The sequence below is a fragment of the Sinocyclocheilus anshuiensis genome, unplaced genomic scaffold (genome assembly GCF_001515605.1).
Source record: "Sinocyclocheilus anshuiensis isolate Anshui unplaced genomic scaffold, SAMN03320099.WGS_v1.1 scaffold303, whole genome shotgun sequence".
NCBI classification, from domain to species: Eukaryota; Metazoa; Chordata; class Actinopteri; order Cypriniformes; family Cyprinidae; genus Sinocyclocheilus; species Sinocyclocheilus anshuiensis.
Window position 1 is genome coordinate 624,097 of NW_015549583.1, and position 15,090 is coordinate 639,186.

At 37.5% G+C, this 15,090-nt stretch overlaps 1 protein-coding gene across 1 annotated transcript in view; it reads left to right on the forward strand.

The window, feature by feature from the left end:
• The window catches only part of LOC107657842 (A disintegrin and metalloproteinase with thrombospondin motifs 16-like), a 76,418-nt gene that overhangs the window by 22,262 nt on the left and 39,066 nt on the right, over positions 1-15,090 (forward strand). Inside the window, exons 7-11 of the mRNA XM_016446115.1 lie at positions 1,664-1,747; positions 2,421-2,580; positions 5,044-5,149; positions 5,238-5,375; positions 10,842-10,995. Coding sequence (XP_016301601.1) covers positions 1,664-1,747; positions 2,421-2,580; positions 5,044-5,149; positions 5,238-5,375; positions 10,842-10,995 — 642 coding nt within the window. The remainder of the gene's footprint in view (positions 1-1,663; positions 1,748-2,420; positions 2,581-5,043; positions 5,150-5,237; positions 5,376-10,841; positions 10,996-15,090) is intronic.

Below are 15,090 nucleotides of genomic sequence, written 5' to 3' on the forward strand. Positions count from 1 at the left end.
ATCCATCTATCTATCTATCCATCATCTATCTATCTATCTATCTATCTATCTATCTATCTATCTATTCATGTATTCATCCTTCCATGCATCCATCCATGCATGGATCCATCCAGATGTCAATGCATCCATCCATCTATTCATCCACCCATACATGCATCCATCCATACTGTACATGCTTCTATCTATCTATCTATCTATCTATCTATCTATCTATCTATCTTCATTCATGGATGCATCCAGATATCCATCCATCCATTCACCCATGCGCCCATGCATCCATCTCTGTCCATCCATGCAACCATCCAGATATCAATGCATCCATTCGTCCATCTGTTCATCCATCCATCCATGCGCCTGTGCATCCATACATCTATTCATTCATCCATTTACCCGTCCATACATACCTCTATTCATCCATGCATCCATTATGCACTTGCATCCATCCCTCCATGCATCCATCTGTTTATCTATCATCCATGGATCCATCCATGTATCTATCCAGCTATTGATGCATCCATTTGTCCATCCTCTCATCCATCCATTCATTTCCCAGTATTCTGTGGTTGAGTATGCTCTGAATGCATGGAGAAAGATGTCAAGCTGAGGTCAGAGCATGTGTTTTCACTTCACTGTGGCCTATCCATCTATCTATCTATCTATCTATCTATCTATCTTCATTCATGGATGCATCCAGATATCCATCCATCCATTCACCCATGCGCCCATGCATCCATCTCTGTCCATCCATGCAACCATCCAGATATCAATGCATCCATTCGTCCATCTGTTCATCCATCCATCCATGCGCCTGTGCATCCATACATCTATTCATTCATCCATGTACCCGTCCATACATACCTCTATTCATCCATGCATCCATTATGCACTTGCATCCATCCCTCAATGCATCCATCTGTTTATCTATCATCCATGGATCCATCCATGTATCTATCCAGCTATTGATGCATCCATTTGTCCATCCTCTCATCCATCCATTCATTTCCCAGTATTCTGTGGTTGAGTATGCTCTGAATGCATGGAGAAAGATGTCAAGCTGAGGTCAGAGCATGTGTTTTCACTTCACTGTGGCATATCTGGTTGACCAAATGGACTAGTTAATGATTGCTAAAAGTCAAAGTGAGTCTTTTTGGGGTGTGTGCAGTGAAAAATGTAAGCACACATTTTTAGACTAATGGAAATAGGATTGGGTTACATGTTATGAACATACCCATCAAACTCAGACTTTGTAAAGGTGTTTTAAGAGTCCTAGTTTACAAACGATTAGTGAAATACTCACCTCTTGTGTTGGTGTCAGTGAAAACAAAGACAAAATAGCAGGAATGAAAGACCTTGTACTGGGCCTAAGTGTTTGTATTTATGATATCTGAGCACTTTAAACCATCCTAAGGACTTTATCTTCAGCTCTGTTTCAAAGGCTGGTGAAATGTGGGATTAGGGATTCCCTTAAGTACATATAGTATGCCTCCAGAGAGTTGAGGCTTTGAGGAACTTTAGAGAAACATCCCAGCCATACATTTCTCATTTCTCCAAAGAGACACTTCTGATTGCTCTGCTCAAAGAAGGTCATTGGGGTATAGATGGATCCATGTAAATGCACCATTCTAAGGCTGATTTTTCTGCACTGTTGCTTATCTCCACAAAGGTCTCAAAACTTTTCAAAGATGGCACGATTGGAGGTGACATCAATGTTGTAATTGTTGGACTAATTTTGCTGGATGAAGACCAGGTGAGTTTATGCACTGGAGATATTTGAAAACAAAGTAGAAGATTTTGGCTCTATTGCACTGATAATGCATGTTCAAATGAATATGTTACATCAACACCAAGTGTATATTTGTAAAATGAATGAGAGTTAAAGCCCTCTGGAGGGGACTGACGTCATGGACCGTGAGAGGTTTAGATAAAACAGAGCTTTGAAACCGAATTAAACATTGCTTCAGAAGGTGGATTTTATTGTCTCCTTCGTTCTCTTTGAGATGCTCTATCTGAACAGGTCTTGTTTTTACGATGACAGTTTAATTGGATACACAGCATTCCACTGGATTCCAGCCAGACGAGGGATGCGTCTGTGGGAAAGCGGGCCAGCAAACAGCTGAAGGGCTCCGATACTGATACACTTGTGCTAATGTTAATGAAGTTCGTGTTAGCCACCGGCCGAGGAATGCAGAAAATTGCCTTATCCCCCTTTTGATTGGAATAATTAGCCGCAGTCACTCAGGATCAGTGATGATGGGGCTAATTACTCATAGACTCATTTATTGAGGTGGGATCAGCAGAGGTAGCTTGTAATTAATCGGCCCAGTTTGAGTTAGTCTCCCAGCACTAGTCACTAGTTGCATGTGTTTCGTTCTTTTGACTTCATTCTGCTGTTGACTCTAGTTAACTCTCTACTCACTCAGGATGGACTAGTGATTAACCATCATGCGGATCACACTCTGAACAGTTTCTGCCAGTGGCAGTCAGGACTGGCTGGGCGAGAAGGTCGCCGCCATGATCATGCCATCCTGCTAACCGGTCTGGATATCTGCTCCTGGAAGGATGAACCATGTGACACTCTGGGTAAGGACAACATCAGATGAGCCTAAATGAGCCTAAATGCATGAAATGCTAAATGCATTAAAAAAAAATCACACACACAATACATATTGAATCAGCCCCTAAATAGTGTTGTAATGTTGTACTATTGGCAATTCCCAGCATATTTTGGTAACCGTCCTGTTATTGGACACTGATTAAATGAATCATGGCTGATGGCAAATAAAACTGTAAATGTATGCCCTGTAGTAGTTTTGGATAAAAGCATCCGCTAATGTACAATGGCATGGGTAACTGAAAACCTTCTCTTAAGCTGAATTAACGCCGCTATGTGAGTTTATGAGACAAAAACTAACTTTTAAGATGATACCAGGTTTTCCTGTAATTTTGCAATCATTAAAGAGTAACAAATCACAGATGTGGTGTGACATTTAAGATTTATGACCTAATATATACTGCACTGCACTTAGTTATCATTAAACTGCGCCATTTAGCTACAGCTAACTGTTAAATGATTAGAGGTACAGTAAGAAGCTTTTCCTCTAATAACCTGTGAGAGCTCAAGCTGTGGTCTCCACCCTGTGCCACATAAAAGAATCTCTCCCCGCTAACCCCTAACCCCATTAGTAAAGCTAGCCATGCCCCTCAAATGCAAGGCCGTGGTTCAAAGGCTGCTGGGAACGCAACATTTGTGGAGTGCCAATGATTAACACTTAAGTGCAGACTCACGCTCAGAGGTCAAGAGGTCAAGGGTTATGGGAGATTTCACGTCCCTTAGAGGTCATGGACTGGAAGATTAAAGAGCTCTGCTGAACCTTTAATACTAGCATACACTATTCCATCCAGTATCACTAGACGGAGAAAACCACCGTATGCATTGGATCACCCTCATGCATCGTTTCCGCACATGACAGTGTCTTATGACAGAGAGATATTGAAATATATATTTGTGTTATAGTGCTTATTTATGAGATGGCAACATGTTTTAGTAACAAATTGTTTTCTTTTATTTATTTTACAGCATAAGAATCAATATATCAAGTGTAATGAAATTTTTAGTATGATTGTTTTGTCCCGCTTGAGATTTCAGTAAGGCCAGAAGACAGAAATAAATCACAGCATGTTCTGGTGCAACACATTTGTGCAATACATGCAAGTATTTAATCACTCTGTGTGTATGTGTCAAAAAACAGCACATATATTAAGTGATTAAATCAAAGGATAATAAATCAGACTCCTTTGGTCCTTTTGGGGTTTGATTTTGGTCCAACATACACTGGACTTCATCGCCACAGGTTTTGTATTAAAGACTTAGAAAGTCATAATTTGTCATAAAATACAGTTCTCTTAGATCTCAGACCCACGTAGTGACACTTACAGAATTGTTCAAAGCATTTTGTGAGGCTTTTTATGCTTTCTACAGTTAATATACCACTCCTAGCTGTAGACGGCCTGCATATAATGTGTTTCAGATTCATGCTGGTTGAAGTAACTCGTATATCTGTTCAGATTTCCTGCAGTGGACTCGAAACAACTGGATTTGATCTCTAGCTCTTGAACTAGCAGTGGTGAAACAAATGCACTCCAAACCTTGATCTGATTACAGCAGTCCATCAGTTGTTCTCGCACAGGAAAATATCTTGTTTACTGCCCTCTCTTTTGAGCAGTATGGATTATGTACAGTTCAAAAGTTTGGGGTCAGTAAGATATTTATTTACTTATTTATTTTATTTTTATCAAAAAGGACATTAAATTTATCCAAAAAGTGTCAGTAAAGACATTTATAATGTTACAAAAGATTTCTATTTCAAATAAATGCTGTTTATCAAAGACTCCTGAAAAATAAATTTGATCAGTTTGCACAAAAATATTGTGCAGCACAACTGTTTTCAACATTGATAATAATCAGAAATGTTTCTTGAGCAGCAAATCAGCATATTAGAATGATTTCTGAAGATCATGTGACACTGAAGACTGGAGTAATGATGCAGAAAATTCAGCTGCGCATCACAGAAATAAATTACACTTTAACAGATATTCACATAGAAAACTGATATTTTAAATTGTAATAATATTTCACAATATTACTGTATTTTTGATTAAATAAATGCAGCCTTCGTGAGCAGAAAATATTTATTTCAAAAACATTTTTAAAACCTACCAACCCCAAACTTTTGATCGGTGGTGTACAGTCAGAGGTGATCAGGTGCAAAATGATTGTCGCTGACTCTTTGGCTCCTTTTATGAGTTGTACTTCATAATAAGTTGCAGTGGTACACTACCCTTACCAAAAAGTAGTATACTTCAAGTTTATTTTAGTAAGTATACTTAAGTAAAGTTCAAGTATATTTTTAAGTATACTTTATGTAGTACGTATACAAATATCACTAATAGCACACTTGAATAAACTTCTTTTTCGTAAGGGTAGTCTTGACTTATATACTCCTCATCATTCATTCATCCATCCATTTATTGTTTCGATTTCAGGCTTTGCTCCAATCAGTGGGATGTGCAGTAAGTACCGCAGCTGCACGATCAATGAGGACACGGGTCTCGGTCTGGCCTTCACCATCGCCCATGAATCTGGCCACAAGTAAGAGTTCAATTTATAATTAACCTTTGTTTGATTTCCTCAAATCCGGTTGCCTGTACTGGATCAATGAAAGCCTTGTTTTTCACAGCTTTGGAATGGTCCATGATGGCGAAGGCAACGTATGTAAGAAGTCGATTGGAAATATTATGTCTCCTACCTTGGCGGGACACAATGGTTTATTCTCCTGGTCATCCTGTAGCCGACAATATCTAAACCGATTTCTAAGGTGAGTTTTCTTTTCACATCTAGAATCCATTTCCCAAATAACAGCTTGAAATCCAATGCATTTTGCAATGCATCAAAACAGAGTAGCGGTCTTGTGTCTGATATTTGTATGAGTCACTTGGAAAGACTATCCCAGAGTCACATGATCTAGCCATTGACAGCCCAAAGCGGCATTAGAAAAACAGTGCAAAGATATTAACAACCGTGCCCTTTACTGAGCATCTCCTGTCCATCAGTCATCCATGCAGAATCACCCAGCATGAGTCCATTGAGAGTCTAGACACCAACCTCATCTTTAAAGGGGTCATATGATGTTGCTAAAAAGAACATTATTTTGTGTATTTGGTGTAATGAAATGTGTTTATACCAAAAGAGCTTGTAACACTCCAAAGAGAAAGGAAGAATTGAAATCGCATCATATGACCCCTTTAAATGTAGTATTTGTAGTGCTCTTTTGGTTCTGATATCTGAAAGCGAGCAGCTCCAGCAGGTTTTAAATTTCACTTTATGTCTGAGAGCCATGTCTGTGCTCGTGAAAATGGATCAGCTTGACCTGTTGCTCTTAAATTAACGGACGTGTCAAATGTAGTGGCCTTGTGCGCCATTATGGTGATGAGATCATCTTTTTCTCTGCCGCCCGGATCAGTAGCTCTAGGCCTCAGCGAAAGAAGGGATTCCCTGGCAGGGGTTTGTCAGATGCTTTGAGCTGCTTTACCTGCTTTCTACAGCTCGTCTTCCAGCAACGCTTCATGTGGAGATTGAAGAGTTGTTTGAAAGTGCAGAAGAAAATGGGGCTTGCAGCAATCTGCAGGATTTTTGACCTGGTCATTACAGCATGCTGTGCACAGCATTGTGGTTGAGGGTTGCAGTTTGATTCCTGGCACAGAAATCTGGAAAAAAACATAAATTCAGGGATGCATGCTTTCAAAAGTGCTAATAAACGCCAAGGTCATGAGTTTGATTCCAAGGCAATACAAGATGTAATAAAATGTATTCCCTGAATGCAATGTGTACCTTAAATGTCATGATGGATAAATAAATAAATGTAAATTTGAAATGCAAAAGTTCAGTAGAGTCCCATTCAGACCAGCAGTGACTTTGGCGATTCCTACACTAATCTGGATACATTTGAAAGCAACATTTTGGTTTCAAACCTCTCTGTCCACACTAGCATTTTTAAGTTTGAAATGTAGGAAAATGCAAAAATCATCTTGCCGAGCATGTGCAAAATGTAATAAAAGTTCACTGAGATGAGACAGAAACATCGTTTTATTGGCAGAATTAGCATGTATAGCATGCATGTAATTAGCATGGATGGTCTAATTCGCAACTGCCCTCATGTTTTGCCACAGGACATCAAACGCAAGTAAATCTTTGCAGGAATGTAATTAGAAGATTGTACAAAGTAACACATCTGTAGCATTACTGTGAAAGTGAATATCACATAAAAGGCACATACCGGTATAAACATAGATGTCTATTGGTACGGTACGCATCACATGACTACATACCTCCGTTTTCAGAGCCCACACTACAATGTAAAAACAAAGTTTTCAAATTGATCTACTTGGTAGATAAGGAAGGCTTTTACTTGACCTAAAAAAAAAGACCACAGAGGTTGTCAGGACATTAAATGTCATCAGACCAAACAGGTAAACTCAAATACTTACTGGTTGTTTTTTCAACCTTATTAACTATGTTTCCATCCACTTAATTTTATTGCATAAAAACGCTGAATGGAAATGCCAAGATGTGCATACATTTTAAAATGTGCGTAAAAACTTCTGCGCTCAACTGAGTCGGACCCATTTATTATTGGCAAAGAAAACATTTGCATAAACTATGAAAGAAACACAATTACCGATTAAATTACTTGATGCACATCTAATTAATGCACATGTCATTTATTACATATGATATATGGCACCAGTTTATCAGGAAATGACGATTTTGTTCTCATCATCTCGCTGGATGGAAACTGCTTTATTCACAAATGTTTTCTGTGATATTCCAATTTTGCACATAGGTTAAATTCACAACTTTGGATGGAAACATAGCTAATGTTTATAATTGCACTCTTGCAAACTATTCTAACTCAAACTTTCAGTGAAATGTTTTTTATAAAAGACTGAAAGAGTTGTCGAAGCCTAACCATGGGTGACGCTGAAGTCATGTGACCATGGCATAGTTCATATATAGCCTACATTTAACTTTGACTAATGCCAGTTGTATTCAGGCTTCAAAATTTGTGTTAATTTGCGAAGATTATCATGATGGACAAAACATGCAAGAATCATAAACTTTGGTTACAGAGCTTATTTTCTGCATTAATCCAAAAGCTAGTGCTAGGTCCGAGTCCAAGTACCCCAAATCTACCAAAATGCCAATGGAAAAATCCTTGTTGGTCACAGAGATTATTTTCTGCAATAATCCAAAAGCTAGTGTTTTGTCCAAATCCACCTTGTTGAGTCAGACTCGAGTCCATATCCTTAACCAGTTGAGTTTGAGTGGGAGCAACTTGTCAGACACCATTCTGGCTTTTGGCGTTCGCTTCTACAGTAGCTCTGAGTTGTCAAAACACCTCTCAAAATGCTTGCTACAGATGCCAAAAAACACAGAAAATCGAACCCGATCCGAATAGGCAGTGCGTAAATGTGATTGACACGTTAGGTTGTATTTATTTTTTAACGTGTGAACATTTCAGACGAAAATTTCGGATTCAGTGTGCAAGGACCTTAAAGGGATAGTTCACCCAAAAATTAAAATTCTGTCATTAATTACTCACCCTCATGTCGTTCCAAACCCACAAGACCTTCGTTCATCTTCGGAAAACAAATTAAGATATTTTTGATGGAATCTGAGAGCTCTCTGACCCTCCCATAGACAGCAAGGATATTATCACGATCAAAAAATAGTAAAATAGTCCATGTGACATCAGGCGTTCAACCGTAAATTTACGAAGCTGAAGACATGAGGCTGAGAAATGAATGACAGAATTGTCATTTTTGGGTGAATTAACCCTTTAAGGGCCTGATCAGATAGCTATCCGATCGTGAAAAGACCAGGTGTAAATGCCCTCCGAATTGCTTTCGAGACATTTTGAGAATGCTTTTTAAATGCTATTGCTCAAACCACTTCAATTCAAGATCAGATTTACATCCGGTTTGCGGAGACACATTTATGTGGCCAACTGTAAATGGAACAAAAACTCCAAATTTGAACTCAGTAAGTTCTTTCAGAACTGCTTAAACGCCTCTGTTTGCCAAATCTTTAACCTCGTAGAACCGGGCCTGCCCTAAATGTTGATAACAGGTGTGAATTTGGAACCAACCGATCAATCAAACCAAACTGCATGGTCAACCTGCAGAGTGACAGCTGCTTTAGTGTCACCAGAGTCTGTCTGTGAAGCACAGCTTTTCCAGGACTGTCTGGGCATCTGAAGGCGACAAAGTGCAGTACGTTCATCCCTCATTTATCTTTCCACACCCCAAAAACAGCAGCACGCTGTAGATAAACAGGGCCACTCGGTCTCCGTCAGCTGTCCTCCCATCTGTTTCCCATTCCTCATCAGCAGCCTCACCTACGTCACCATGGGCCTGTCGACATGCAGCCTGCAGATCACAGACCTTCAAGTAGCTGCTCTCAGACCTTATGTCCTTCCTCTGCATTACCCCTCCACTTTTATCACTAATAAAACAGAGCTTGAAAGGGAGTCAGGCCCGAGCCGCTCTGTCTTATAGCTGTCGCTCGCCTTAATCTGAGGAGGAAACTTAAAGAGGTGACACTGGGAGAACCGATTGGTGGTGAGGAACTGAATCAGATTCATCTGACGCTGATATTCCTGCCTCTGCGGGCCAGATGCTGCCACATTGATCCGTCTCCAGATAATTGGAAGCAGGACTTACATGCGCTGCAGAAGAACAGGGTTTCCCTTCACAGGATGCACTGAATCACTGAGGGATTCTGGGATCGCTGGATGTAGTTGACTTTATAATGGATTGTTCTTCAACAAGAACATCTACAGATACCATGTGTTCGAGTGACTGCTTAATTTTACTAGTCAACTTGTCATTCAGAAATGTATACATTGGTGCCATGTAAAAAACAAGTGCAAGTGAAGGCATCCTCTACTAGTCAACACAGACCCAACGATTCAGGTTGGACTAATAAACTTACAGACTAATCTGATGAAGAGCTTTAAAACATCACTTGTCTGGTAGTGATGAAAATAAACCCAAGTAGGGCTGTCCGATTATTTAAAATAAAACCAAAATGGTGAAAATTACTGTCATTATAAAATGACAAAGGCTGATTTAATTACATTTACATTTAGTCATTTAGCAGACACTTTTACGCAAAGCGACTTACAAATGAGGACAATGGAAGCAATCAAAATCAACAAAAGAGCAAAGATACGCAAGTGCTATAACAAGTCTCAGTTAGCTTAACGTAGTACACGCAGCAAGTTTTTTTTAATTATTATTATTAAATATAAATTAAAAGTAAAATAAAAGATTGATGGCTTCTGTAAAATTGACAGAAAGTTAGACAGCCATAAACATTAATAATCTAATTTTACAGTTGTACTGTAGTAAAATAATAATATTATTATTATTGAATTTTTCTTTAATACTCATATTTTACCGTGAAATAATACAATTGTAATATTTCTTATTTTGTTTAATATTTTTATTTAGTTATAAATGGTAATAATAAGAATAAGAATATAAATTGTTGTTGTTGTTGTTGTTGTTGTTGTTGTTGTTGTTGTTGTTGGTGGTGGTGGTGGTGGTGGTGGTATTTTATAGTCATACTCATAAATAATCAAAATTTTTGGCCAAATTCTGCAGACCTACAAACAAGCACAACAAACCTGGATGTTTCTTTCTTTCTTTCTTTCTTTCTTTCTTTTTTAAGCAAATAAATAGATACAAAAAAATTTAAAATAAATAAAAATCATGCTGCTCTAAACTCAAGTATTGCATGGACGCAGCAGTGATTTTATTGTTAATATTCTTTAATTGTTTAAGTTGAGCACCTGTGTTAGTATATTTTTTGAGATGTGCGTGTTGCATGTATGTAGATCTAATACAGCAGTCGATGTGACCCCCGTTACAAACATACATCCCACACAGACGCACATACTGACCCAGTCTCGTCATGGAGCGCCTGCTAAACTACTCAGAGCTCATTCAGGGCTTCACTGTGCATCACGCTACTACAACACGCGCTATTAAACAATGTTAAATGCTTTCTCATGATCCTCGATATCGCTTACACGCGGAGCCTCGCTGTCGGCCATATAATAACAGCAGCGTTCAATAACATACGTAATGCTGAAGTCAGAGGATGTGTTGAAAAGAGAGATGTCTAAATGTAGCCGAGGGAACTCCGCTTGTTATGTTGTCATGGTTGCTGCTCTACTGTACAGGACTCAAGCAGTTTTACAGTAGTGTTTGTGTCTCAGTACCGCACAGGCCACCTGTCTGTCTGACGAGCCCAGCGCCATCCAAGAGTACAAGTACCCTGAGAAACTTCCCGGAGAGCTGTACGACGCCGACACGCAGTGCAAGTGGCAGTTCGGAGAGAAAGCTAAACTCTGCACTCTGGACTTCAAGAAGGCAAGTCCATTAAGTGCCATCCTGTGAAAACCATTTTTAAATCGGACATTGTGTTACCATGGAAATGGTACTTTAAAATATTTTAGCGGTCTCCTCCCCTTAGTGGGTGGAGTCAAGTGTCATATTACAAACTGTATTACAGTCTTTTAGAATCAAATTTCTTTATAATCTTGACAAAATACATATCCTCGGAAATATCCGAGTCTCAAGATTCCATATTTAGTGGTTATTTTTTGATAGAAATAATATTTACAGAGAAATGTAGACCTTTGTGAGAGAAAAATGCATCAACAAAAATTCTATGGCGTTTTGACGGCAACCCTAACCCGGTGGCTGTTTATGGTATAACGCCCTAAATAATTTTTTTTTTTTTTTTTAATATCAACTTCAAATTTGGAACATAACTTATTTAGACACAAGGCTTTAATTTTATATCAATTTTGGATTCAAAAATATTTTGTAAAATATTTACTTATATAAAATACAATTTACAGTTACAGTAAATTTAAACTTCTATAACGTATTGATACTTTAATATTTTGAAATGATTCCACTTCTGCAGTAATCTGCAGATTGTCCTCTTAAAAAAAGGAGTCCAACCTTAGGTTTGTATTCCAAAGTGTTCATGAATTGTAACAATTTAGGTTTGGATAGTGCACTTTCATGTCTGTGGTCAAAAATGGGGGGCTTAATGGGTTAATATCAGTATCACATATTGCTTTACATATGAAACCCCTCCTGAAAAGACGCATCATGTCAGATGAGTTGAGTGCACATGAACGGCACCACATGACTGAACATTGTGTGTACTGTAGAAGATGAGCTGTTTAGGCCTGGCAGGAACCGCTGCTCATTTAGCCTGTTAATGAGGCGAACGTTTACACTGCAAAACTACTACACCAGAATGATAACACATGTCATTAAAAGATTGCACACCTCATCTTGTTGTAAAGAGCCTTCTGTTCTTGTCAGGAAGCGAAAAGAGCCTTATGAAATTGCCCAACACATACATGGCATTTCGACCAAAATCAGAAGAATGCACTTAGTTAGGACTTCCAGACTTACAAATTGGAACTTCCTCAAAGCTCTTGAAGGCAGCATTAGACAGCACGAGTTTCCATGCTGGCGCACACTTAACTAGGTTAGTGTTGCTCTATATAGCTATGCCTGCTCACCAACAAAACACACTGCTCAACCGAGCATGGTCCTTCTGTTTAAGCTAGTTAAGAAGACTGTGCGTGTTGCGTTTATTCTGGGCTCACCTGCTTGCCTGTACATATTAGTTATGTAGGCTATATTTTAATAATCAAGAGCATTGAGTTTGGTCTTTATCATCTTAGTCCATTATGCCACATTATGCCACGTTTTGTGGTTAGAGGAAAATACTATATACATATTCATTATATTAATTAACTGTATATGCACGTCTGAGAGTGCAAGCGCCAGCTGCAGCCAGACCCTTTTGTCTTTTTCAGAAGTATTGTTCATTTAATTTACTTTAGGTTAAAACTTATTCACAATGGGAAAAAATGTGAAATGACAGAAAAGACATTTAAAATGATTTTCAAATAAATTATGTTATTTTGAACTTTTCATTTGTCAAAGAAAAATAAAATGCATCAGTTTCTACAAAAAAATATTGGGCAGCACAACTGTTTTCAACATTGATAATAATCAGAAATGTTTCTTGAGCAGCAAATCAGCATATTAGAATGATTTCTGAAGATCATGTGACACTGAAGATTGCAGTAATGATGCTGAAAATACAGCTGGAATCAATTACATTTTATTATATATTCACATAGAAAAAAGCTATTTTAAAGTGTAATAATTCTTCACATTTTTACTGTATTTTTTATCAAATAAATGCAGCCTTGCTGAGCAGAAGAGACTCAAAACAATCTTACAAACCCTGACCATAGTGTATAAGTAACCAAGAATAACCTTTGAACAGTAGCAAATGAAAATGGAATAATTATACTGATATAATTACTGTATTATTATAGTTCTTCTTAGTTTTGAAGCATTGTTTTTTTTTCCACTTTTTTAAAAAGAAAAATTGTAAATGAGGTTTTAAACTTGTAATTTTGTGATAATGAATAGTATTTATATGGCCGTATAAAATCATGACAGTGTTGGATATTAAAGTGTTTCTTTAATCTGTGAAAACATCACGTGGATTGAAGATGAATTTACATCAGACTATAAGAACAAACCACAAAGAGAGCCTCCTCAGTTCAGAAGAGCAGCGGATGTCACTGAACTGTTTCTGTAGAAGCTGAGCTCTCTCTGCTTTCACTGTGAATTAGCGTCTTGATATTGTCTGGCAGCGGGACTGAGATGAGCGCTGTGTGATCGCTCTCCTCGTGCTCAGCAGGAACGGATTCGAGGAGGTCTCGCTTTAACACGCAGCTGCAGAACTTGTGCTGGGATTTGGACCGGGCTCACTCTGGCAAAAAGCCATCTTTTCCTCCCATCTGTGCTCCCATTGTCAAAATATGACACAATAATCCAGATGTGAGTAATGCGGACACATAAACCGTTCCTCGCTCTTCTCACAGAGTGAGTGAATGAGACGAGCGTTTTGTTGAAGAGGTAGATGCATGGGAGCTGCTCTTACAGGACAGTAAGACACTTTTAGGATGTCTGATGAATTATGAAGTAGGTTTTACAAATCATTGTTCAGTAAGGGACTTTTTTAATGAAAAATGAATCTGAATCTTCTTCAAACTCTACTGCATTTATTTTAAACCATTAATTGTGTGTCTGAGCTTGATCAGCCTTCAAGAGGATTTTGGTGTAATGTTCCAACACAAGTAGACTTACCCCACAGTTTTAATAAAACTGCTCTCATATCAGGATGTTAAATTAAAAGCATTTCTGTTCGAAGAGAGCAGCGTCTGGCAGAGATGTGCAGGCCTGTCACTTCTCATATCCATGATAATAACCAAGTATAATCTCAGTTGTTCTCTAAATGTTTGATGCAATAGTAATGACAGCAGTATTGAGGACACTCACTTGAGTACAGCGATTCTCTGTTATAAAAACATTACAAAAACCAAATCAACTGAAAACATGATTTTTAATCATGCTTCACGCAGAACGCTTTATTGCACTCACTTAACACACTTTTTATTGTTACACTTTATTTTGATAGTCCACTTTAGACATTCTACTAACTATAAGTAACTACATGTCAACTAATTCTCATTAATTCACAACTACATGTCTACTAACTCTCAGAGTAGACTGTTAGGTTAGGTTTAGGGTTAGTAGAATAAGTTGACATATACTTGCAAAGTTTCTGATAGTCAGTATGTTGTGGACGCATCAAAATAAAGTGTTAGCAGATATTAAGCAGACAGTCTACTAATACTCTAATGACTGCTAGTTGACATGTAGTTGCAAAGTTACTTACTGTTAGTAGAATGTCTAAAGTGGACTATCAAAATAAAGTGTTACTCATTTTATTTATTTGTTTGTTTGTTTGTTTATTTGTTTGTTTGTTTTATAAATGTAGTAAAGTTTAAGTTAAAAGGAAGTTCAAAAGGGTGGTAATGGTAAAGTCAAAAATAGGGAAATCGTGGCATTTTTGAATCCAGAACTTATTAAGAATATGAAAAATTAATTAGAAATCCACAAAAGAGTTCACTAAAAACACACAATACATATACAGTATTGTATATGAAAATCTAACTGTGATAATCATTTGAAATGCGGTTAAAAATTCCAAATGAAGGTGATTATTATTATTATTATTATTATTATTATTGTGCTGTCACTAAATACAAATATAAAAACTGCAAATAAAACAAAATAATACATATTACTATTGTAACATTTCACTCTAAATTATTATTATTATTATTACACATTATAGCTGTAATATAATAGTAATATTTATGGCTGACTGAATTTCTTCATTTTAGAATGTTAGATGTTAGAAAATCTAATCCTTTATTTTGAAGAATTTGAAACTTTTTTTTACACATTTTATAACTGTATCAATGTTAAAAGGAAGTTTAAAATAGTGGTAAAAGCAAAGCCAAAAGTAGAGGAAATTCTGGCATTTAAAGCCCAAACTTTTAAAAATAT